Here is a 23,547-nt window from a genome sequence, read left to right on the forward strand (position 1 = left end):
ACATTGCAACTGACCAGGGATGTTATCGGAGCGTTCGGTTAGCATTAAGTGCTAACCATTTGTTCCAGGAGAGTTTTATACATTTCATGGGGCGATGGTGGCTCAAGAGTTGGGAGTTCGCCTTGTAATCGGACGGTTGCCGGTTCGAGCCCCAGCTTGGACAGTCTTGGTCGTTGTGTCCTTGGGCAAGACACTTCACCCGTTGCCTACTGGTGGTGGTCAGAGGGCCCGGTGGCGCCAGTGTCCGGCAGCCTCGCCTCTGTCAGTGCGCCCCAGGGTGGCTGTGGCTACAATGTAGCTTGCCATCACCAGTGTGTGATTGGGTGGATGACTGGATGTGTAAAGCGCTTTGGGGTCCTTAGGGACTAGTAAAGCGCTATACAAATACAGGCCATTTACCATTTATATAAACAGAGGATTTATTTTTTCATTTTTTCTCCCCACATTGCAAAGCTATCACATCACATCCACATGATTGGTCAGTGCAATGTTGATCCTGGACCAACGTTATTACGATAATGTGGAAACAACACAAGGATATGAGGCACACCTTTGCTCTGCCGTGTCTACTCGAAAAACAAAATAAAAGGATACCCCTGCATCAAAACTGTTGTGAACTAATCTATGAAATCAGCAAATAGCTTGAAAATGTCACAGTTGAAAAATGTTGGACAGTTGAACAGTGAGTTTTGTAGCCCAGGTTAAGAGTTTGATCCCCACAGATGCCGTGTGTGCAGCCAGCGTACACCTTTAAATCCGTGTATAGAGGCAGAGAGTGGGACCAGAAAAAAGGCCCTCAGTTTGTGGGTGTAAAGACAAAGTTAGACTCCTGTCCTTACAGTCCATTTCTTTCTAGAAGTCCTTTCCTCTCTGCTGTGTCACGCCCAGGGTTTCATGCCCGGTTGGTTTAAGTGAGTCTGTACACTGAAAGCAAATCTGATTTCTTTGCAGTCTCCTCTCTCTCCCCCTCGTTTTCCGGGAGCAGTGTCATGTATTGTCAGTTAACCTGTGTGACGGGCCGTAACCTCACTCGCTGCTAAAACCATTTCCACTCAGAAAGCATGTCAGTTTCTTTCTCTCCAGTCTTTCAAGCTCTCAGCAACAGTAACATCACAATAAAGTAGATTTTATTTAATTCTTATTCGCTCACATTTTTAAATTTTTGGCCCTTTACAGATGTTGTAATTGCCACATCATGAATTGCAGCATTGCTTTGTTTAGGTTTTGCCGTTCCTCATTAGCTGCCAAACATTTTAAACATTTTTCATGGCCCTCTTCCAGACTGTCCCAACTTTCCTTCGGGTGTTTGTCTCACCGCGTTTGATCCCACCCTGCTCTGCAGTACCATACGCCATGACTGGATGAGCTGTGGATCGGATTGGATTGGAAGGAGAAAAGTTTACACTGCTGTGACTCTTCATCCATGACAGAGGAATGACAACATTTCTCTCTTTCACGTTCCCTTTTTTCTTCCTCTGCCATTGTTGTTGCTTTCTGTCTCTTTGTCACTGGCCATCTCTTCCTCTTTCCCTCTCTGTCCTGATCTGTTCCCCTTCATCCTGAGGTTTACTCAGGCAATAGTGTTTGACTGTGAAAATCCATCTATTTGCTCCTCCTTTTGGCACTCTCTGGATATGTCATCATTTCCCCCTCACATTTTTTTTATCTGTCTCCATCGCCCCTTTCATCAGCATTTCTGCTGCAGGATCAACAGTGGGGTCACTGTAAAATAAATCCTGACACAACCTTTGCTGCTGCTGAAAAAGCAGAGGCAGCAGTCAGACGCTATTAAATATGTTATCAGATAACATGGAAGTTGACTTGTTACCGTATCTGCAGCGTAACCGTAGACCTACAGGCTGAGAAACATGAGAACCAGGCTCAGGCACAGTGTGTGTGCTTTTACATAAAATAATAATGAACATTTTAAAGCATGCTTATGTGAAAATGAGGGTGTGCACATCAAATAAACCGGGGTGCCAGGAAAAGGAATAGAAATATGTTAGGTTGTCTTTTATATTGAAGGGTAATGACTGATCATTATATTTGAGGTAGTTAATGTTAATGTCATTGCATCAATGATGAGCAGAAACATATATATTTACTATATTTAAAAGGACAGCTGCCATCACCATCCTTTTATTCCAGCTTCAGACAGTGAAGTTCTCGCTTTAGCTGTTAAGCTGATAGTTTGGTCAGCTTTATGCCCGTTGATGCAAATTGCAGCGAGAAGAACCTCTGACATAATGGTTTATCAGTTTCTGCAATCCAGCCTGTCCGGGCATTTGTCAGCTTTTACTGCTAGTTTGCTAGTTTTTTTGTTTTCCGTTGTGTAAAGAGTCAGAGGATCACACAGATGACTGACAGTCTGTTGGATTATCGCAAATGTGCAACAGTTTCCTAACATATCAGTTCGTATTCTTTAGAGCTTGTTGTGCTCCTGTCCAGCTCGCCAAAGAATCAACAGGTATTGCAATACAGCTATACTTTTCCTGCTGCTGTGATCAATGATGTGTCTCTAAAGGTCTCTAACATCAAAATGTCATTTTGCCTCCCATGTGGGGACAGCAGCCCCCTTTTATTTGTCTGGTATAAGAGAAATCCATATCAGAACTCAGCTAGAAGCCAGCTTTAAGTGGTCGTTTACAGAACTGCACTTTTTGGCCCTTTTCCTCATTGGCCTCACTTTTTAACTCGGGAGATTGCTGCTCACCTTTCCTCATAAAAGGTTTTAGGAACTTTTCATTTACTGCATTTTCAACTCCAATGACAATTTGTCAGACAGAGCAGCGTTTGCTGTTGCTGGAAATTCGCGGATCGCAGTGATTGCTGCCCAGCTGAAAACCTGATCCAACAGTTCTGACATCTGTTCAACCTCCAGCCAGAATCAATGGTTCCATTATCAGCCAGGCCTATCGATCAGTGAGTTCAGAGCTTTTAACCACTGTTTGCACTCGATAAACTGGTTATAAAATGGGTTGGGAGAGTAAAGGAGGACATGGAAAGATGAAAAATTAAAAGTCAGGAAATAGCCCAAAGAATAATGAGTGGAGCACTTGGAAGAAATGAAAGAGCAGAATGGATGAAAATACAAAAAGCAGTGATGGATGGATAAGTCCAACAAATAAATAAATGTCCTTCAGTCTGATGCTTCGCTACAATACACCTGGTTATAAGATGAAATATTTTGAAATTTCCTCTGTGCTTGATAGTGTCCGCGGAGCATTTTAATAATTCACTTAAAGCCTGGTCATTCGGGGAAAATTAAAAACGACATTGTAGATCTAAAAAATGACCCAAACAGTAGCATTTGTTTATATATTTATGTCGTCCTTTATCACCTTTTTGTTCTATTCATCCCTCCGTTTCTTTCTTTTGTTGTCGGCAGTTCTCATTGCACAGTAGCTTGTTTCCATGGAAACGGAGTGAGCCAGATGAGCTTGGCTGCTTGCACTGCAGCGTCTGTCCTGTGTGTGCATGTGTATGTGTGATGATTGGCTGTAAAGAGAGGGAAGGATGATGATTTATGATAGTCTGATGCACTGGGAAGACACTTGGACGAACAGAGGATGATGTGTGTGTGTGTCTCTTTATTCCAGCGCTTGTACCTCCACCTCACAGCTGTAATTCCACGCTCTTATCAGTGTTGATTCAAATCTCCACAGAAATGATACACATCACCACTGCAGTGACATCCAAAGCTTAGCCCAAGAGGGAGAGGAAGTGTGTCATATGAAAGAGTGTGTTTGGAATTTCATATTTCTGTGTGTGTGTGTGTGTGTGTGTGTGTGTGTGTGTGTGTGTGTGTGTGTGTGTGTGTGTGTGTGTGTGGCGTATAAGGCTCTGGAATGAGGTTCATACTTCCCTGATGTAGTTTCAGTTGCAGATTAAGGCTCAGATTTGCACCTGTACATACAATAGTGTATTGTTTGTACAAAATAAGATAACAAGAAAAGAGCTGCTCAAACAAAGATAGTCTGGATATTTTGCCACTTACAGGTACACATCAAGCACAGACGGATAAGAAAAGCATTTAATGACTCCGGTGTGCCCATTAATGGCAATCATGATGAATTTTAAAAAATAGGTTTTGAGTATTTTAAATATATTTGTCTAATTCTAATTGTAATGCAGGCTTAAATCTGCCTAAAAAGCAGATTTGTATCCAATGTATCCAGTGTCTCATCATCCATTACCTTCTGTACTTTTGAAGACACAACATAATGTTTGTGCTGACACCATTTTTTAAAAACCAGGAATGACTAATGTCCTTATCCGGTCCACACTAGAAGTCTGATTTTGCTCTTTATGTGTGTAAAAAGGGCTTTTTCTCTGTTGTTGCCTTTCACACTTTAAGTCCTTGACATTTATACATTGTGACTGCTCTTGTAGTAGTAGAGAAAACCCAATTTGTTCTACGCATGCATCTTTTTGTGGCAGCAACCTCAGTCCTACCTTTAAGCCTCAATAAACGCTGAATGGGTTTTAAAAGAAAGGAAAAAAATCATTTGAAAGGAAAACTACACTGCACTATGCTGTAAATGGAATTTTTAATGTTTTTAACTTGGATGTTTTGACATAGGAAAGGGATTATTAGCCTCAAATATCCATCAATTTTCTACATATTAAACAAACACAATAGAACATGGTAATTAGTGAACCTAAAAGATGCTGGCAGTCCAACGTGGTCACCTTTGGTCAAAGCCAAGGTAGCTGTTTTTCCGGTATTTAGACTTTAGACTGCGGCTTCATGCAGTTACACTGACTTAAATCTGTTATTTAGTGACGTTAAAGTGCAAAAGAACCCAAAAATGATGTCCCATTTGCTGCACAAAACAACAGTGATGCTGACAAGTTGAGATTACCACTTTTTTGATGGTCCTAAGTCCCTGCTCTCTCGTCTTCCTTTCAGACTGAATCCGTTCTTCATTTTATTGAAACAGTTCACAGTCAATGTGGTGTCAAGTCTTACTAATAAGGCTCTGTGTGTGTCTTTGTTTCAGAACTCCCAGAAGAAACGAGGAGCACGACCCAACAACAAACCTGACAAGAAGCTCGGCCCACAGGTAAGGACCGAGCACGCTCGCACACGTCTGTGTGTTACTCCAGAAGGTTTAACAAATCAATACGAGACACAATGCGTTGCAGTTTGAGACTCTTATAGCAGGAGAGCGAGTGGTATTGATATGAATGACGAGCGTGAGAAGTTACGTCTGTAGGTTTCAGGGACGGAGGGAAACCTTTACAGAACTATATCGCTCTGTGCGAACACAGAGTATAACTCCTCCAAAAGCATCTGCAAGGCTGTGATATAATACAGCTTTCTTTAATAGGTAAGCATTCATTCAGGATATTCCTATTTATTACAGCGAAGCTCCATTCCTGCCTGTCCAGACATCCACAGCTAGCGATAACAGCTAAAGATATGAAATATAGATATTAAACTGTATCATATTGTGGTGTAGCTTTTAGTGTCAGCATCGCCGCAGGCAACTGTCACCTCTCTGGAAATGTAATCACATGTGCTGCAGGTGGGCTATGGCTGTTATCAGCCCTGATCGAGCAGGAAAAGCAGAACAGCGCTGATATAATTATGAAAAGCTGCCCTCCATGAACGTTCCCACACATAAATGATACCCTGCATTAGAGTATGATATTGTAAAGTGTAGCATGCATATGGAACATGCCATGAGGAATTGTTATGGTCTCATTACAGTGACAGTCATTTTACGATAATAATTGAAAGCAGGCAAACAAATAAATACAAATGCGGATATTTCAGTCACCACTAGAAAAACCCGAACACCTCCTCCGTATGTCTTATTATTTGTTTCAGTCCAAACCTTCACTTCTGTTTTAAACTTCAGAATAGACACTGAATGTGTCAAGTTAGGAAACTTCTCATCCTTTCTGTGTTTTGGCCTCACAACTCATGACTTTGTTGTTTGTGCGTCTCTGCTTATTTTGAGCGATTTCCTCTGGGGATCACACTCTTAGCTATCCAAACGGGCTGCTTGCAGTTTGAAGCAGACAGATCAGCAGTTCCCTTCTTCCTTCTCATCTTTACTCTTCTCCATCTTGTCCTGCAGGTGTTTGTACTTCCTGTAATCCTTACCTACTCAGTTCTTGTTTGCTTGGGGAATACAGCTCAAGTCTCAAGATTACACTTTCAGTCTCTCCTTCCTTTTGATTCTGTAGCTTTTTCCTCCACTGTTTTTGAGTCGATCCCCCCTCATTAATCTTCTGAGTCATTAGAAGAGTTTAAACACCGCCCAAAGACTTATTTCCCCGTCTGTGAAAAAAAGGGACTAAAGAAGTAAGCGGTGTAGGAGCTCAGGTTTTACACAAGAACAAAGTACACACATGCAGAATAAAAACTCAGCAGGCTAACAAATCACCACAGAAGGTGTTTGCAGTGAAGGTAATTATCTACACCGCCATCTCTCTGGCTGCTAACACAAGCCGGGCCCGGGCTCCCATTCCAAGCCACATACCATAAATGGCTGTAAATTCGCCGGCCCTCGTCGAGCTTAATGTGGTTGGAATCGCTCCACAGGCCGTAAAACAAATACAACCACGGAGCTGCGTCTGAGGAATGGCTGCACGGGGTCACCTCAGGTCGACAAGGCTTAGTACTGAGTTTAGGATAACAGCACAGAGAGACGTCTTTTGACTTTTTTATTTCTAGGAAAATTGAATCGGGTTATTATACAGTACTAGTGGTTTTATATAGTTATTTTGAGAGACTATAAAGACCTTGAAAAAGGCACCATAATGTTTCACCATTAGCCAGCATGGGCTTAATGTTGCACTGTTTTGTTTAGTTTTTTTCTTTTTTACCAGCAAGCTGACAGAAATACAGAGCCCAAGATATTAAACTTATGAACATCAGAATATAAATCAGTCCTCAGATGATTCACCTTAACCTTTAATGCCGTCCAGGTCTCAGTCTGGATGGATCTAAAGGCTGCACTCTGTTCATGAAGTGATCTGACCGGTTCTCTTGTTGTGTGTCTGAGTGTGTCTGCAGCTCTGACTTTGTTTGTGTCACTTCGTTCAGCTCTGTATAACCTATGTCAAAGCTAGACTGTCTGTCGTTTACTCACTGAACCTTATCTACTCTTTTTTTCTCTCATTTACTTGTCTTCATTCACTTTTCCATTAAAACTTTTGCATAAATTATACTAATGGAGCATTATTTAATTATCTTTTTGTTATCATTTATTTATTGTAACACATATAACACAGCTTAGCAACAGCTAATTATATTTTTATGACTTTCTAATCATATGATGGACTGCCGTTGCATTTTTACAATTACACTGAAAGGCCTGAGGGGGACTCTCAGTTATATCTTAGACCCAAACAACTGGTGCTTTTATTAAATTTATGTGATTTCATTATTTTTTATCATTTAGTCATATGCACTTTTGAATCTGAATTAATTTTTATTTTTAATGCAGATGATTCGATACTCAAATAACGACACAGCCCTCTGACATTTCCGTAACGCGCTTGTGTGCATTTTGGTGTCTTTGTGATGCAGCACTTTTTATAGCATCGTCACCTTTGTGCTCTCTTTTCGTCTTGTCCCGTCGCTGCAGGAGGACAGTTCAGACCTGAAATGTCAACTCCACTTTGCCAAAGAGGAATCAGCCCTGATGTGCAAGAAGCTGACCAAACTGGTGAAGGACAGCGAGGCCATGAAGGAGGAGCTGGCCAAGTACAGGTCGCTCTACGGAGACATCAACGCCTCCCTCACCGTGGAGGAGGTGAGGAAACGATGGGGCTCCTGAAAATACTTGACAATTTGCTACAGAGACATTTGAGCCAGTTTGCATTATTGAAAATGAAAGCTTGAAGAATTAGGAGGTGAATTACTTTTCTCTGCTCATCTCATCTGTAAGGTTGCCGACTCCCCCCACACCCGTGAGGCAGAAATCAGAGTCCACCTAAAGCTGGTCGAGGAGGAGGCTAACCTACTGAGTCGACGCATTGTGGAGCTGGAGGTGGAGAACAGGGGGTTACGGGCTGAGATGGACGACATGAAGGGCCCGCAAGGTGGTTTGTCTCATCATTTAATTATTCTGTGGTCCGTTTTTCATCTGATCTTCCACCCGCTTGGAGTTGGAGATTATCTTAAAATCAACAGGAAACATTTTGTATTTAGAAATCTTACACGGGAAGTGGCTAAATTAGGAAAAAGACATATGCTGATATGCTGGCTCCTTTCAGTAAATAATGACCTCATATATACTTGTGTCTGTCACGTATTGCATAACATCAGCTGAGGCATGCCAAGCCAGATCCATGAGCTGATGTTAGCTGATCTCAGTGCTGGCCCACTTCAGTTGTAAACTTTGTAGATATCCAAGCCTCTTTGCAACCCACCTTTAGCTGCTCCTTGTGAAGGTGTATCTGACCTAATCAACATCATGGGGTTTTATTTGCCTTTTACCTGCTCTGTTTTGTACTCTGGACTCTCCGTTCTGCTGTCTCTGCCTCAGGCTTTTAATGTATGTGCACAGAAGGGCAGGAAGGTATGCTTTCCCTTAGGCTTTCAAGGGCAGACAGAGCCATACTGCTCATATAAAATACTGCAGATGGATATACCGTTTTCTTTACTGAAGCTGAAAACCTGGATACTAAAGTGATTAAATTCCTGACTGAAGTAAGGCAGATTTTTGTAAAAGCCAACCCAGTGATCTAAAAGCTCAGGCTTTACTGTATATTAGGTCCGTAACTTGTTTATTTTCATTTTTTCTTTTCGTTTTATATTGTTAAATTGCTTTTGAGACTGTTTTGTAAATTCACTGATTTTGCTGCTGGGATGATAAGATTGATATGTCCTTGTTAGCTGTGTAGTAAAGATGAGGCTAGAGTCAGTAGCCAGTTAGCATACAGTGCAAAGACTCAAGGAAGATACCAAAAATATGTTCTTTTGTTTTAATTTTTGCCCTTGTTTGTTTTAGCATCTAACTTTTATTGCTTTTCCCCTTAGATGGTCCTCAAGAACTCAGTGGTGTTGGCGGCGGTCTTGGGGCAGGGCTCGGCCTCACAGGAGGTGCCATGGTGCTTGGCGGCGGGGCTTCATCTGAAAACGTCATGGAGCTCCAGAGACACCTGCAGTTTGTGGAGGAAGAGGCAGAGCTGCTGAGGAGGTCTCTCATTGAGATGGAGGAACAAAATAAACTTCTGATGAACGAGATAAACCGCTATAAATCTGAGCTCCCGCCTCCTGCATCCGCGCTGTCGTCCAACTCATTAATGTCGCTGACAGACGGGATGCTCAACGACAGTCCGGTGCACACGTTACAGGAAGGGTCGGTGCTTATCAGCACTGACACCCCGACTCAGGAGGAGGAGCTCCGACTGGCGACGCTTCAGATTGGAGAACTAAGCGGGAAGGTGAAGAAGCTTCAGTATGAGAATCGCGTGCTTCTGTCCAACTTGCAGCGCTGTGATCTGGCTTCCTATCACTCTCCCGCCTCTTCATCCTCCTCCTCTTCATTAAGACTGGCCCTGGAGACGGATGCAGAGGCTGGAGACTCAGCTGAGTGCCTCCCCAGCAGGTAATTTCATATTTTCTCTTTTCCTGTTCGCTTTTCAACATTTTTGGGTGGAACTGAGTGGAACTCAAAAATGATCAAGAGAAAGTCACCTTCAAAAAGCAGATTTGTCATAATACAGCCATCAGACTGGGCCTCAGTCTGCTAACAAGACTTAGGCCCAATCCCAGCCTCCACACTTACAGATTCACAGATTTTGAGTCACGTTTTCTTTCAATCGTGAGGGCTTAAGGGTGTCCCACTGTGAAAATAACATGCCAAAAAGCTCTAAAGTTGACATTTTGAGTCTTTTATCTAATTTCTATAAATCTGCATTTCTGCAAATTTTATCTAAATGGAATTACACAAATTTCATAACAGTGTGGCGAAACACGGGCTTCCTGATCGTAATTATAGACGAGCAGACATAATGATAAGGAAACGATCACAGGAGCATCCATGTTGTTCAAGTAGATCTGGTCCATTAACTAAAAAATGTAAAAGAAGAAATTCTCACGCCCACAATTATAGGAAACATGTTGTGGCGTTGTCAAGGGAACATCATTGCAATATGTCTCAAAATGCTCTATTAATACTATTTGCAGGCTCATGAACTCACACACTGTGGCACTGCTGCTGCACACACAGGCGACGTCATTCAAGCCTGTGAGGGTTTGGTGTTTTGGGCGTTGAGTGAACATTGGAACTGGACTTAAAAGACTTTATGAGCCAGTGCTGATGGTAGCTGATCTGAGCATGTGGCTTGTAAACAGTGATAACACAAGCATGCTGATATTTAGCAGGTGTACCGCGTTCTCCAATCCAGCTACAGTCATGTAAAAAAGAATGTTTTTCATATGAGTGCATAGAGTCCGGTGAAAAAGCTGCTATCATTCAGCAGCTTATACAACAGCTTTAATAGGAGTAACTTGTATGACTTCATCAGTCTCTCATATCATTGTGGAGAAATTTTGGCCCACTCTTCTTTATGACGTTGCTTCGGTTCATTGGGCTTTGCAGGTTTATTGCGCAGCTCTCCTAAGCTTTTTAATCAGGTTCACATCTCTACTTTGATTGGACCATTGCAGCACTTTGATTTGCTGCTGTTTTGGGGATTCCTGTCTGGTTGCATGAGTCGGTTTGGGCTGGGCTTTAGCTGACAGACAGACGGCCTCACATTAAGGCCCAACAGCCAAATCAAAACAGTGTTAATAACGGAATCAGAACAATATTACAGGGATTGAAAGGGAAGCATTTATCCTGTGGGAAACATCAATATATGTTTAAATATTTTGCAGAAAAACTGCAAAATATATGCACCACATATCAGCTGTTAACACCAAAACCTTTTTGTTCTTCCATCAGTCCACCCCAGCGCAAAGAGCCGGTAGGGGGTGAGAACGACGCCCTTGAGATTAAGGAACAGAAAAAGAAGATTGAGGACAATGCTGACGCCACAACATCGCTGCCTGTGTGCCTGGGGCAGAAGGATCATGATGCCTTGCTAGCCATGAGGGACCAGGCTCGCTTGGTTTCTACAGCTATACAGCTCCTGACCTCCCCCGAGTCGAACTGCCTCTCTTCATCCCCATCCATCTTTCACAAGGTCTGCAACAGTGAGGCAGCAGAGCCGTGTGATCTGGAGAAACCGCAGCCTCACAGCCAGGTACGTGTCCTCTGTTTTGTCTCTTGTTGTTCTTCAGATTAAAAGACGCAGCTTCTCAGTGAGTTCATGAGCATTTTAAATAGTGGCAAAGTGGAGCTTTTTGCATTTCCTTGATTGAGATGAAAGGGTTACTGCAAGAGTGTGAAACACCGTAGCCTAGGAGACAAATGTCTGCGTCGTTCTCTCTGGAATTTTTTTGCTACTAGTTGTTCAGCCACCTGCAGATTAAGCCCTGCAGCTTATCGTTTATCAACTCTAGCCTGTCCCTCACACGGCCAGTAATGACTGTGGGATAAGTTCAGTTATTTCTGCGTCCTCAGATCTCAGGGCTGTCTGATCTGGCCGACCGTCCTCTCGTTGGTGCTCTGACCAGCAGGCTTCAGGCCCTGCACAGCCAGCTTCAGTCCTTTGTGGAGAAAGTAGACAGCCTGGGTAGGACCCCAGCGGGTGGCAGGGACCTTGAGGTGGAAGGGGAGTCGCCTTGCACCTCCACCACCTGCTCTGGAGACGGCCAGGATCCACAGAACAGGGCAGAGGAGAAGGTAAACGAAAAGGAACACTCCCCTTTTTTCACTCCTCGTCACGCTTTTCTTTTATTCCGTATGTTTTTGTTTTTTCAAGCTTTTCTGTCATTTTTCTGTTCTAGTTTATTTCTCTGTTCTTTCAGTGCCTACTGTTAGTTTGGCTGACCAGCACTCCCAGTTCCATTTCAACATGCTGCTTTAGTTTCTCCTCACGGTGAAGAATGAGCTTTACACGGCACGCTCAAATCATCCCAAACGTTAAAATAAAATGTTATTGTTTTCTGTCTTATCATTTTAAATTAACTTTAGTAATTCAAGCCCTACAGATAAGGGGAAAAACAAAGATGTCTTGACTTTAGGAACACTTCTGATGAAATCAGATTTGAGCTGCCGGTGTAAGCCTCTCCACGTGATGTTACCCGTGTCCTCTGCATGCCGTTGAGTTGTCTCCAAACCTGTATTTAGCTGCTGCTTTAGGCCTCAAATGGAGCCTGTTTGATGCATGCATATAGTGACGTTATTAAGCTCATATAAAGTTCTGTTTAATCAATATATACCAAATACACAGAGAGAAGCCAGAAGCTGACTACAGAATAACCATCTCTTAACAGAAAATTTAAAAACCCCCAAAAATAGAACAATTGTGTGTGTTCTGTGTGTTTTAGTTGCTCTTCGGTTTATGACTTTATTTATATTAGTTTCTATTTACTGCACAGCGATCCGTTTTTGTCACAAGCACAAAATGTGGAGAAAGAAAAACTCTGTGCTGTTGAAATGATTAGGGACGATGTGAGAATCCAAGTTGTCCAAACTGATTTGTCAAAAGCAGCAGAAAGCCAAAGTGAAGCCGCTCTAAGAAGATTTCCAATCGTGCTTCATTTGAAATGCTCCACTCGGAAGTTCTTGGCGCACAGTCGATTGTCACACACTGAGGATTTACTCTCAGCATCAAATGTATTTTCAACTATCAGATGGCCCATAAAAAGTCCAGTATGGGATTTTTTTCAAAAGTTAACAGTAATCAGTCGAGGCTTTGGCTTTACTCGGCTGCCTTGTCCTTTCATAATGTGATGAGTCGTTTTTATTTTCCCGCCATCAACTGTTGGGAATACATTTTAAAATTACATAAAATCTGATGAGACTCAAACAGTAATGTTGGGGTGGGAGGGTGGGTCAGGGGTAAATTCTGCCACTGCATTACCATTTTTTCCCATTTGTTTAAAATTCAAGTCTTTCGTGACTTATTAGCAGGCAAAATATGGAGACCTCTGGAATGTTTTGTTGTGCCTTCATGGAGAGAAATTTGTATCTACTCTGATCTGATCGAGGTGTTGCTTGGAAGCTGCTGTGATGAAATTCTACATAGTTTCAAGTGAAACTAGTAAAAATGCAATGTTTAGACTCCATTAGAGGCCAATTCTGAGTTCCAATCCCCCTCCGATCTCCCTTTTCCTCCCTCTCTCCTCTCCCCTCTTTCTCTCTGCACGGGCACCATATCCGATCGATTTCTGCACTTGACCTCACCCTTCCCCACCTTTCCCCAAACCTTCTTTTTGCCACTGCTCCACACATCCTCACCTAACTTCCTCACCCCTCCTCTTCCTCGCACCCCTCACATCCCTTTCTTCCAACTCCTCCTTTCACATCTTGCATCAAAACCCGTTTCTCCTCCTCCTCACCTTGTTGCCCCTTCGCTCTGACCTTTCATCCTAACTGCCTTACTCCTTCTCTTCTCCTCCCATTCGTCTTTTTCTGCCCTCTCTCCTTCTCCGTTTCCTCCTCTCCCCCCATTGCTGTTTTTACCCCCTCGTCTCTCCATCCTTCACGCTCTTCTGCGTCCCGTTACGTTCCCTCTGTCGCGCCCTTCAGCCGTTCATTCTACCCTCCATCCTCCTCTTCTTTTTCTTCTCCACTCTTTCCTTCTCTTCTCTGACCAAGCTCTTCTTCCTCTACATCCTCTTCTTTGTCTTGTGAGGCCCATAAGTCATTATTTGTTCTGTTTTTTTGATTTGTTTATTTTTTTTATGTAATGTTGTCACATTGATAGGAGCCATTTTGGTTGTATTGTTTTTTCTTATTGTTGTGTTTGTTTGTCCTGCTTTCTGTCATTTCCTCTGTTTTGCTTGTTTTTGTTTTTGTTTGTTTAATTTTTGCCCCACAATTCCTCCTCCCCCATCTCTCCCTCTCTCTCTCTCTCTCTCCTCTATGATTCTTTTCTGTTTGTTTTCTTTTTCTTCATTAACTTGCCCATGCATGCACGCAGCAGCCTGATTTTAGGGACCAGTCGGAGCCAGAAGCGAATGATGAAACCGAGGAGAACAGCCAATCAGACAGCAACGAGTTGCAAAATCAGGAAACCAGCCAGCTGCAACATGAGGAGAAGGAGACAGACGGTGCAAAGGTGAGAGGCTCAAAAGAACAATCCGTGACATTGTGACACAAAGATGCACACGAGGCCTGAATTTTCAGAACTGGTCCATCTCAAGGCTGACAGCTAACACAGTTACCTAGAGCCTGGAGCCAGTGCTTTAATATCAGATTTCTTACTCTCTTTTAACACTGAGTATTAATATTTATTTATCACTGAATATGTTTGTTATGTGTTTGCTTTTTCCACGTGCGTGGGTGTACAAGGACATACTGTAGCCTGAGGTTACTGGTGCCTTACATTTGTGGCAACCTCACGCTAGCAACACAGTGTTGTAAACAAACAGTGACTTCACTGTCAGCCGGGGTACTGACAGGAAGACCTTTGTCTGGTTGACTTTTTGGTGGTGTGTTTCCATGGTAAGCAGAGCCGTGTGTGTCTGCCTCTTTATCTAAGGGGGTGCCCAAAATAGAATGACGAAAAAATATTGAATGCCAAATAGTAAAGACAGAGTGGAGCAGTGACAAAGCAAGGCGAGAAGCCAGCATTCAGCATAATCATGCAGTACAGTGCAAAAGTCTTGAGCCACCCCTCGTTTCTTGAGGTCCTTTTTTTGCTGCTTTCACAAAAACAGTGTCTTATGGAGTGATTCATCCAAATGTAAACATTTTAGTTCAAACTGACATCAGTATCTACAAATGAAAAGGAGAGATATTACAGTGACCGTCTACAGCCATCTGTAAAACACAGTGGGGGCGCTGTCATGGTTTGGTGCAGCATTTTAATCAGTGGTGTTGTCATAAGATTGTCAACACAGAAAAGTACCACCAGATTTTATCCACCACGCAATATCATCTGGAAAGTGGCTGATTAGCAAAAGCTTCATTTTTTCCACATGACAATGATCCCAAATGCACTGAGAATGAAGTAAAAGCTTATCAGCGGGATACCTGATCATACAATAGACCTCAGTGTTATTGAAGCATGCGAGAGCATTTTGACAGAGAACAAAAAGCAGCCAACATCCAAAGAAGAGCTTTGAATGTCCTTCAAGAGGCCTGGAGAAATATTCCTACTTAAGAAATTACAAGAAAGCTGCCTAACAGAGTTCAGACTGTGCTGAAGAGAAAGGTGATCATAACAAATACTGGCTTTCAAGCTCATTAGAATTGCACAAATATATAATAAATTACAGCATATTTCCATGTCTGTCTGCACGTTTCAGTAAATCGCTGCTCCCATTTCCAATTATAAAATATAAAATATAAAACATGACCGATGGGTCAGGACTTTTGTACTGTACTGCATGCTGTACAATAATAAATGGCACTGTTTATATTGTACAGGCAGTGGAGCTGGGTTTGTTGTCTTTATACTAAGCTAAGCTAACCAAAAATAGTTTCACTGTGTGTGCTTAGCATAAAGATTAGACAGCTGGATGAAGCAGTAAGAATGGCTCTGACCAAAAAATATATTTAAAAAATCACCTATTAGCATTCAAGAATTAGCCTGTTTTTCACCTGAATACTCTGACTTTTAACTCAGTTACATTTATATAGCACCAGTTCACAACAAAAGTCACCTCAAGGCTGTTTATACTATGGGGGAAATACCCTACTGTATTAGAGAGAAACCCCATCAGTTAGATGGTCTCCTATGAGCAGGCACTTGGCAACAGTGGGAAGGAAGATTTACCTGGTTTGTTGCCATCACACATGAGGTCACTCCATCAGGGGACTTAAGTCAGTGTATACGCACAGCTGCTGGTGATCAAGAACTGTAAACCCCTAATAACATGCTGCTTTTATATTATGGTTTTCAGCTGATTAAACAAGACACATCATCCAGTTATTATGAGAGTGGAACTGATCCCACAAATAAAGAAAAGCTCTTAAAAGGCTAATAAATACTTGGAAAACGCTTTTTAGCATTGCATTCCAATTAAAATCACCATATTTAAAAGAATAAAAGTGTGATGAGTTTGTGAAATTATTCCCAGACCTTGATACAAGATTTGCTCTGCTATTAACAGCCTCTGATGTTGTAGCGCATTTTCCGTGGGCAGCTGCCACCTTTTCAGAGTGAGTGAGTCACTGTTGGAACAGAGTTTCCGAGTAGTTTTTCTAGCTGAAGGTGAAGGCCGGGTGGTGCCCCCGATGGAGGGTGATGGAGGGCGGAAGCTGAGCCCAGTGGAGGGTGAAACAGGACATTAAGGGTACAGAGGCAGGTCGATGGATCGCACTCACTCAGCAGCCAAATGAGGCATGGGGAGAGCATGAGATCAAGCCTGTGTGTGTGTGTGTGTGTGTGTGTGTGTGTGTGTGTGTGTGTGTGTGTGTGTGTGTGTGTGTGTGTGTGTGTGTGTGTGTGTGTGTGTGTGTGTAGGCCTACAGCAGCTTGCCACAGCTGATGTGTGATTTAAAGGCTGTTGTATCACAAACCTACCATAATATGGATTAGGATGCTCACTCTTGGCTGTTTCTTACGTTTTTTCCATTTGCTTTCTTGACCACTTACCTCCCATTACGGCGTCCATCTATCTTATTCATCATCCTTCTCTTTGATTGCTTACTTTCATCTCTTATCCTACCAGCATGTTTCCCTTTTAACTGCGATTGCCATTCCTTTGTTTCTTTTTTGCCCCTGCCTCCTTTAATGGCTCCTCCCTCTTCTATCACATCTTCCATGCAGCTCAGCGACCTTCAGGTTCGGCTCTCAGAAGCGGAGGAGTCGGTTCGAGGAACTCAGGAGGATCTGGAAAAAGAGAGGCAGGGTCATAAAGAAATTGCTGTTAAACTCACACAGGTCAGTTTGCGCCCTTGAATACAGTTGATTGTCTCAGTGATCTGTTCTGACTGGATCTAAAGATTTAACAAATTATATATTATATATTACTGTAGATAAGTAAACATCATTTAGGTGTTTTGAAAGAATTAATGGGCATTTGGTGACTGCTTGGGCTACTGTGTGTTTACTGTTGTTTCTCTTAGCTCCAGGAGGAGCATCAGAAAGCCATGCTCCGACGGGACTTCCAGCTGCAGAGTCTGGGTCTCCAGGCGCGGCTTCAGAAGAAGTTGTGGAGCCAGGAGAGGACTCTGCTGGTCCAGGAGTCGCAGCACCTCAAACAGGCCCTTTTACTGCTCAGCCTCAAACTACGCTGCTTCCTCAAACAGTGGAGGCTTGGCTGCAAGAAAGACACAGAGTGGAAGGACGTCCTGGAGGTACAAGGGAGTGGAAGCTGCAATCTGTGGAAGCTGGTCCATAGTTCAGTTTGTTTTGAGCAGAAACATTGATTTATATGAAGCTTGTCTGTGTGTAATTTCTTCTTCTTCTTTAAAATTTCCAAGCTTCAAGATTTAGCTTGGTTATCTTGGTAGCTTTAGGTTTCCTCTAAAATACTGGAATATGTGATCTCAGGTGTTGCTGTTCTGTGATTGGTTCTTTAGATAAACAGCCTGAAAGATCTCTACCTGCTACTGGAAGAGGAGAACCTGCCGAGCCCTACTCACCAGACTGACAAGAGAGCTCCTGCAGACGAACAGCCACTCAGCCCGACTATAAAGGTGGGACCAGTGAAACTCGTGCACACGCGCACACGCATACTCGCACATGCTTACGTGGATTACTTATGTTTCCCTTGCAGTCGAGCGCTGTGAGCAGCACTTTGGCAGACCTAAAGGTCGCGCTGCAGGACCTAAGCGGAGAGTTGCGACAAGAGAGACAAGGCTCACAGGAACTCACTCAACAGTTCGCAAAGGCCAAGGCATCATGGGAAGTGGAGAGGACCGAACTAAAGAGCCTCATCACACAGGTAAGGAGGAAGAAGTGCTGCTACTGTAAAGAAGTTTCCAAACTGATCATTAGGACGCTAAACAAAAATGTGTTAATGAGGTTCAGTAATACAGAAAATGCATCGTAACGGTTCAGTTTTCCTGTCCTGTAAACAGCTGGTTTAATTTCTACTGCTTGGAGTGCAAATTAGACAGATGTTGGCGTTTAACAGTCATGAGCTACTCATGCTCAGACTGTTGAGTAGAGCGAAAAGAATACTGAACAAAGAAAAAATGAAGTAGTGGAAGTATTAGGTGTAGGTGAAATGCCCCCAGGTCAAAATGAAGTACTTCTAAATCTGAGTGATTTCTGTCACAAGCATTTTGTATAACCATACAGTTATTGTACACCAGCTGGGCCACGCGTTGCTTTGAAGTGGCCGATAGTCTTTTTGACAAGTGGTTTTTAAAATTAATGGCATCCTAAGGGTTCAATTTCATCTTCTCCTTCTGTCGTATGTTTTGTGTTTGTCCATTTGAGCTTTTTATCCCCCACGCCACCCAACTCCCCTCCACTCCCCCCCTCCTGCGCCTTTCTGTCTTGTCTACAGGCAGTAAGTAATGGTTTTAATGTCTCCTCCCCCTTCTCCTCTCTCATTGTCTCTCCGTCTATCTCATAACAGCAGTCGAGGCGGTAATATTGTTAATTAACAGCCTCTGAGATAGAACGTTGGCTCTGTGTTACCGCCCAGTAATTGAGACGGAAAGAGAAGGAAGAGAGATAAATGAGAGGAGACGGAGAGGCCTCTTAATGTTAAGCAATTAAATGGTGAATGGTCCGTGCTTATATAGTGACTTTTAACCTTAGCTAGGTTCTACAAAGCACTTTACACACGGACACATCTGTCATTGTCTGGCCCACAGAGGACGATTATTATTATTTTGGTCCTGATCTAAGTTTGCAAAAACATATTTTCTATTTCCCGATGCATGTGGTAATTGCTACCCGGTTACAAGTTAAATTGTAAACGGTCATTAAGTTACATATACAGTTTGGAAATAAAGTCCATCACATGTGCAGTTTTCTGTTAGAACCTATAAAAGCACACAGTGATTTCAAAGGCATGCAGGAAAAGCACCAAACTCCACATTTGACCTGAAATGAGGTTAAAATAATACTTGATTTGGTCCCCGCCTGTAAAGAAACAAAAGAATCCACACAAAGACCGATGGAGGCATCAATCAATGAGAGAGATTCAGGTCTCGCGCTGGTGTCCCCTGATTGGCAGCTGGAGATGAGAGCACTGTGACGTAGCTGCAGGTTGCTTCCCAAGATTGAATTTACTGACACACGATTGCTGTCTAATCAAAGATTGACTCCACCTGCCTGTGATTCATTACGGGTGAGGCAATTTATTGCATTGCCCAAGCATGCGCACACTTAAGAGTCATTTATTGCATCTGAACATTTTCCACCTTATCGCAAACGTTCTCAGAATGACAAACGAACATCTGTGCTACACATTTACACCCTTATTCCCCTTCCTGCCCTTTACAAACAAAGTATGTGTTACCCTGGCTGAGATGCCACAGCTGGAACCAATCTCTCCTCAGCCAGCAACGCACACTGTAAAGTATGCCATCAATTTGCCTTGCATGTGTGTGAGTGTGTGTGCGCACATTCAGCAACCAGTCGACCACATCAGTGCCAAGGCTTCCTGGCAACACGCAGTGAATCCTCCAGCTGTTGCTTCATTGGACGAGTCAAGTCAATTTCAAACTCCGTCCTATCTGTCAAACAGCTCGACTGCGAATTAGCTTTGCCATTCAGCGTCAATACACAAACACTGTCAGCGAGGTAGAAAGCATATGCAGAACCCCGAAAGCATGCAGGACAAGGCCGTCTCGTTTTGTTTTTTTCTTAATCACTCATCCGTACTGAGTGACTGTAGGGCACGTTATGAACGCCTGCGATCTCCGTGATGACAGAGCGCACAGCAGGAAGCTCTGATCGCTCGTTCATCAAATCTGTTGAGTTCCCTTTGCTCTTGAAGCAAAGATGACAAACGACACTTTAATGTGCCACTCAAAAGCAGGTGCAACTCATAAGTAAAAGACAAACTGTTTTGTTTTCTTAAAATAAGACATCCAGCCGTCCCCTTAGTTGATCTGTCTTAAACAAGTCAGTGTAGCTCCTCCTACTTTAAAGCCCCACCCCCAAGGCAGATTTCTTCTTTGCAGTCAGAAGGTTTGAAGAGCACATGCTCACAGACATCACGCAGAGCCAAGAAAAGAAAAAAAAAACTGTCTGAAATATAACTGAGAGCACTCTGAAGCCTGAGCGTTTGGCTTTTGGCATTACTTATTCTTATTACAGAATCTGACATCAGTATATGTAATTACTTAGAATTCAGTAGAAAAGCATAATAGGTTCAAAGGTCTGGTTTGATTCAAGCAACAAGAGCTGTTTGGTGGAGAGGCGTCTTTGCTTTGTTTCCATGTGTGATGTCAAACAGTCCACAGAGACATCAGTTAGTTTAACAGCTAACTGGTATAGGATAAAGGTAATTATTAACAGATAACTTTGCTGTTTAGTAAATATGAAAATAGCACATATATACACAATGAGGCCATTGTTGTATTTCTAAAAAAATATTTGTTTACACCTGTTTAGACTGAATATTAAGTGAAAAAAAAAACATTGAATAAAACCGCTCGAAAGCCGCATGATGAATGTGCGAAATGTAAAGGTAAACAATCTTACACCAAAACCGATTCTTTACGCATGATCTGAAGTGTTTTGGGGGGTTGTGGTTAATAAACCACGATGTAGTGATTTACACATTTGCCTACCAAGCAGAACATATGTGGTTTGATCCTGGGAGGAGGCACTGATCCCTCTGGGGTTGCATCTGGTCTAAAAAATAAATAAATGAAATCTTCTAAATCAAACATGCAGAGCTGCCTGCTGTGTGGACGCCTTGTGAATAAAGGAGTGGCCGAGAGCAGCTCTCTCATTCTCTGATTATTAAATCAACTCTGCTCTTTCATTATTAAAGTTTTAGTTGAATAAATTGAATTTGCTAACTTGTGGGTAACGAGTCATGAACCAGATGGCTCTGATGCACCAGTAAATGCCAGTCATCCTGTAAAATAGCCTCCACCTCACCGGCTCAGTAGTAAACCTCGTTAAGACGTGGGGCTCGTTAGGCCGTCTTCATCATTAACAAGAAATACTACTTTGCGTTGGAGACATGGAGTTGGGCTTAGCATGTGCGATGGCCTGACAGTCCATTAGCACTATGTACGGATGAATCGAAGGAGGATTGATAGGTCCGGAGATGTGTGGGTGGGTGCGTTTTGTGTGTGCGCCTGTTTGTCAAACTGATGGGACCGGCAGTGTGGCTGTGTGGTGAGCTATGAGGCGCAGACAGAGAAAAAGAAGAAGCGGGACTGCTCATAAAAATTTCAAGCTATCCCACCTACAGGCTCCGTGACAGAAGGCCAGATTTATGGAGAGTGAAAAAAGGGGTGGTAGAGCTCAAAATAGAGGGTGAGAAAGCTGTGGAGAGAGGGAGAAGAGGTGAGGCAGACGGGGAGTGGGGTGAGAAAGCTTTAGAGAGGAGGAGAGAATGAATAGCGGGGAGGAATTCTGACAGAAGCGATGGCAACGGAGAAATAGAGGTGGATGAAACATGGAGACACGCTGGAACTTCCCAATTGCAAATCTCAGTGTGGTCAAAATGAGTCACAGTTTGAATCTTGACAAAGACCATTAACTGTGTGTGTTACAAAGTTTGAACTCAGGGAAAAAGCAGACTATCATTATTGTCATTTTCAGTGTTTGTTGTCATTTAAGTTAGTGAGGCTGATCTCTGCCTATGCAGCTTACTAGGACTAGCTTCTAAAAAAACAGTTACTTAGTCTAATGGTCCTCAAACCACGTCTTTATCGATATATAACAAGAAGGTGTCAAAATTCATCGTTGGTGAATCAGATGCATGTGGGGAGCAAAGGCTGGCCCATGTGGTCCAATCCAACAGATGAGCTACTGTGGCTCAAATTGCCAAAAAAAAAGGTTTTGATAGAAAGCTGTCAAAATACACAGTGCATCACAGTTAGTTGTTTATGGGTCTGCATGACCACAGGCCAGTCAGGGTGCCCATGCTGACCTCTGTTCACCGCCGAAAGCACCAACAATGGGCGGAACCGGACCATGGCACAATAGAAGAAGGTGACCTGATCTGATCAAGCCAATTTTCTTTTACATCAGGTGGCTGCTTTGCAACGCTTGCCTGATGAACATCTGGCACCATAATGCACTATGGGAAGAAGGCAAGCTATCAAAAAATCCCAGCGTAGTCGGGATGGAGTGTTGAACGGATCTGGAGTGTAATGTTACTAAGAAAAGGAGTAGTCACCATTGCCATCTTACTATTTCCCTGAACTTTGAGGAAAATCAGTATATTTTGGTGCTTACTGTGTCTCCCTTTGACTTTCCAGCTCGAGACCAAAGCCGGCAAATCAGTGACAGGCATGTCCTCCACCGACGCACTGGACCCTCCAGACCTAAAGGTGGCACTGAAGAGGGAACGTGAAGAACATCAGCACCTGCTGGCTGAGTCCTACGCAGCAGTGATGGACCTAACTAAACAGGTAATACCCGAGAAAATTGTTGAGTGATGGTTCCGCAATAAAGGACTACAAGAAAAATAGTAGTTATTGGATGTAACCTCAGCTATATGACTATGCTTAGCCTCCTGACAAGCTTCATCATTGGCTCTGCAGGGTGGCCGTGATTCAGCCCCTGATGCTTTGGCTCCACCACTCCTTCTTTCACTTGTATCTCTTCCTTGCAGTGAGATTAGAGAGATGCAGCCCTACGAAATGCAAACATTCTTATTTAGATAAATAAATATGCATAATTATTATTAGTGTTATTCCATCATTTAATTTTCCATTTAATATTCCTTTTGTTTTCTTTCTAACTGGTGTACAAATCAGTGTTATTTGTTATTTCTTCTGGAGTTTACTTAGTTGCTTTATTGCTTTATCTCCACAGTAATACACAAATGTGAGTGTGTGCATGTTAAATATAATCTAAACAACTACTTTTGTATGCAAAGTCGGTGATCAAGTGAGGTTGCAAAGTAAAAGGCAAGATAATAATAATAGATAATAATAGATGGAGACTTTCACATAATTTCAACATCACATCCAGTTTGTTTCCTCATCCACCTCCTCTCGCCTTTCCCTTTTAACCTACCTGTGGACCAATCAGCTCCAGATCGGCGAGAGGAACTGGGGCAGAGAGAAGCTGGAGCTGCTGGAGAGATTCAGCCAGGAGAGAGCTCAGTGGGAGCAGCGACTGAGAGAGGCCACTGTGCAGCAGGGGAAGGTATGATGGGTGGGCTTGTGTTAGGGAGAGAAATGTCAAAGCTTATCTTGTGATGATAAAATCTAAAAGGACGAAGGTGCGTGTCAGAGATAAGGAGGACACTGATCATGTATTGGTTATTGGCTATTTGTTATTATGACTTCTCAAACAACTTCAGTTTTTCTTGCAAGCTTTGCAGCAGCTTAAATGTCTTGTCAGCTCTATTTTTGGTCTCAATGTTTTAAAAAGATGTCTTTCGGAAACTAAGTCCACTCATTTATGCTGAGCAGGTCA

At 42.8% G+C, this 23,547-nt stretch overlaps 1 protein-coding gene across 2 annotated transcripts in view; it reads left to right on the plus strand.

The window, feature by feature from the left end:
• The window catches only part of soga1 (suppressor of glucose, autophagy associated 1), an 88,958-nt gene that overhangs the window by 54,253 nt on the left and 11,158 nt on the right, over positions 1-23,547 (plus strand). Inside the window, exons 5-17 of one of the 2 annotated variants that reach the window (XM_039604329.1) lie at positions 5,004-5,066; positions 7,605-7,772; positions 7,908-8,061; positions 9,002-9,572; positions 10,914-11,214; positions 11,535-11,756; positions 14,002-14,139; positions 16,798-16,911; positions 17,097-17,327; positions 17,553-17,669; positions 17,750-17,917; positions 22,380-22,532; positions 23,158-23,274. In XM_039604329.1, coding sequence (XP_039460263.1) covers positions 5,004-5,066; positions 7,605-7,772; positions 7,908-8,061; positions 9,002-9,572; positions 10,914-11,214; positions 11,535-11,756; positions 14,002-14,139; positions 16,798-16,911; positions 17,097-17,327; positions 17,553-17,669; positions 17,750-17,917; positions 22,380-22,532; positions 23,158-23,274 — 2,517 coding nt within the window. The remainder of the gene's footprint in view (positions 1-5,003; positions 5,067-7,604; positions 7,773-7,907; positions 8,062-9,001; positions 9,573-10,913; positions 11,215-11,534; positions 11,757-14,001; positions 14,140-16,797; positions 16,912-17,096; positions 17,328-17,552; positions 17,670-17,749; positions 17,918-22,379; positions 22,533-23,157; positions 23,275-23,547) is intronic. The other variant, XM_039604330.1, reaches the window with a different exon arrangement.

This window comes from Oreochromis aureus, linkage group 20 (genome assembly GCF_013358895.1).
Source record: "Oreochromis aureus strain Israel breed Guangdong linkage group 20, ZZ_aureus, whole genome shotgun sequence".
Lineage (NCBI taxonomy): Eukaryota > Metazoa > Chordata > Actinopteri > Cichliformes > Cichlidae > Oreochromis > Oreochromis aureus.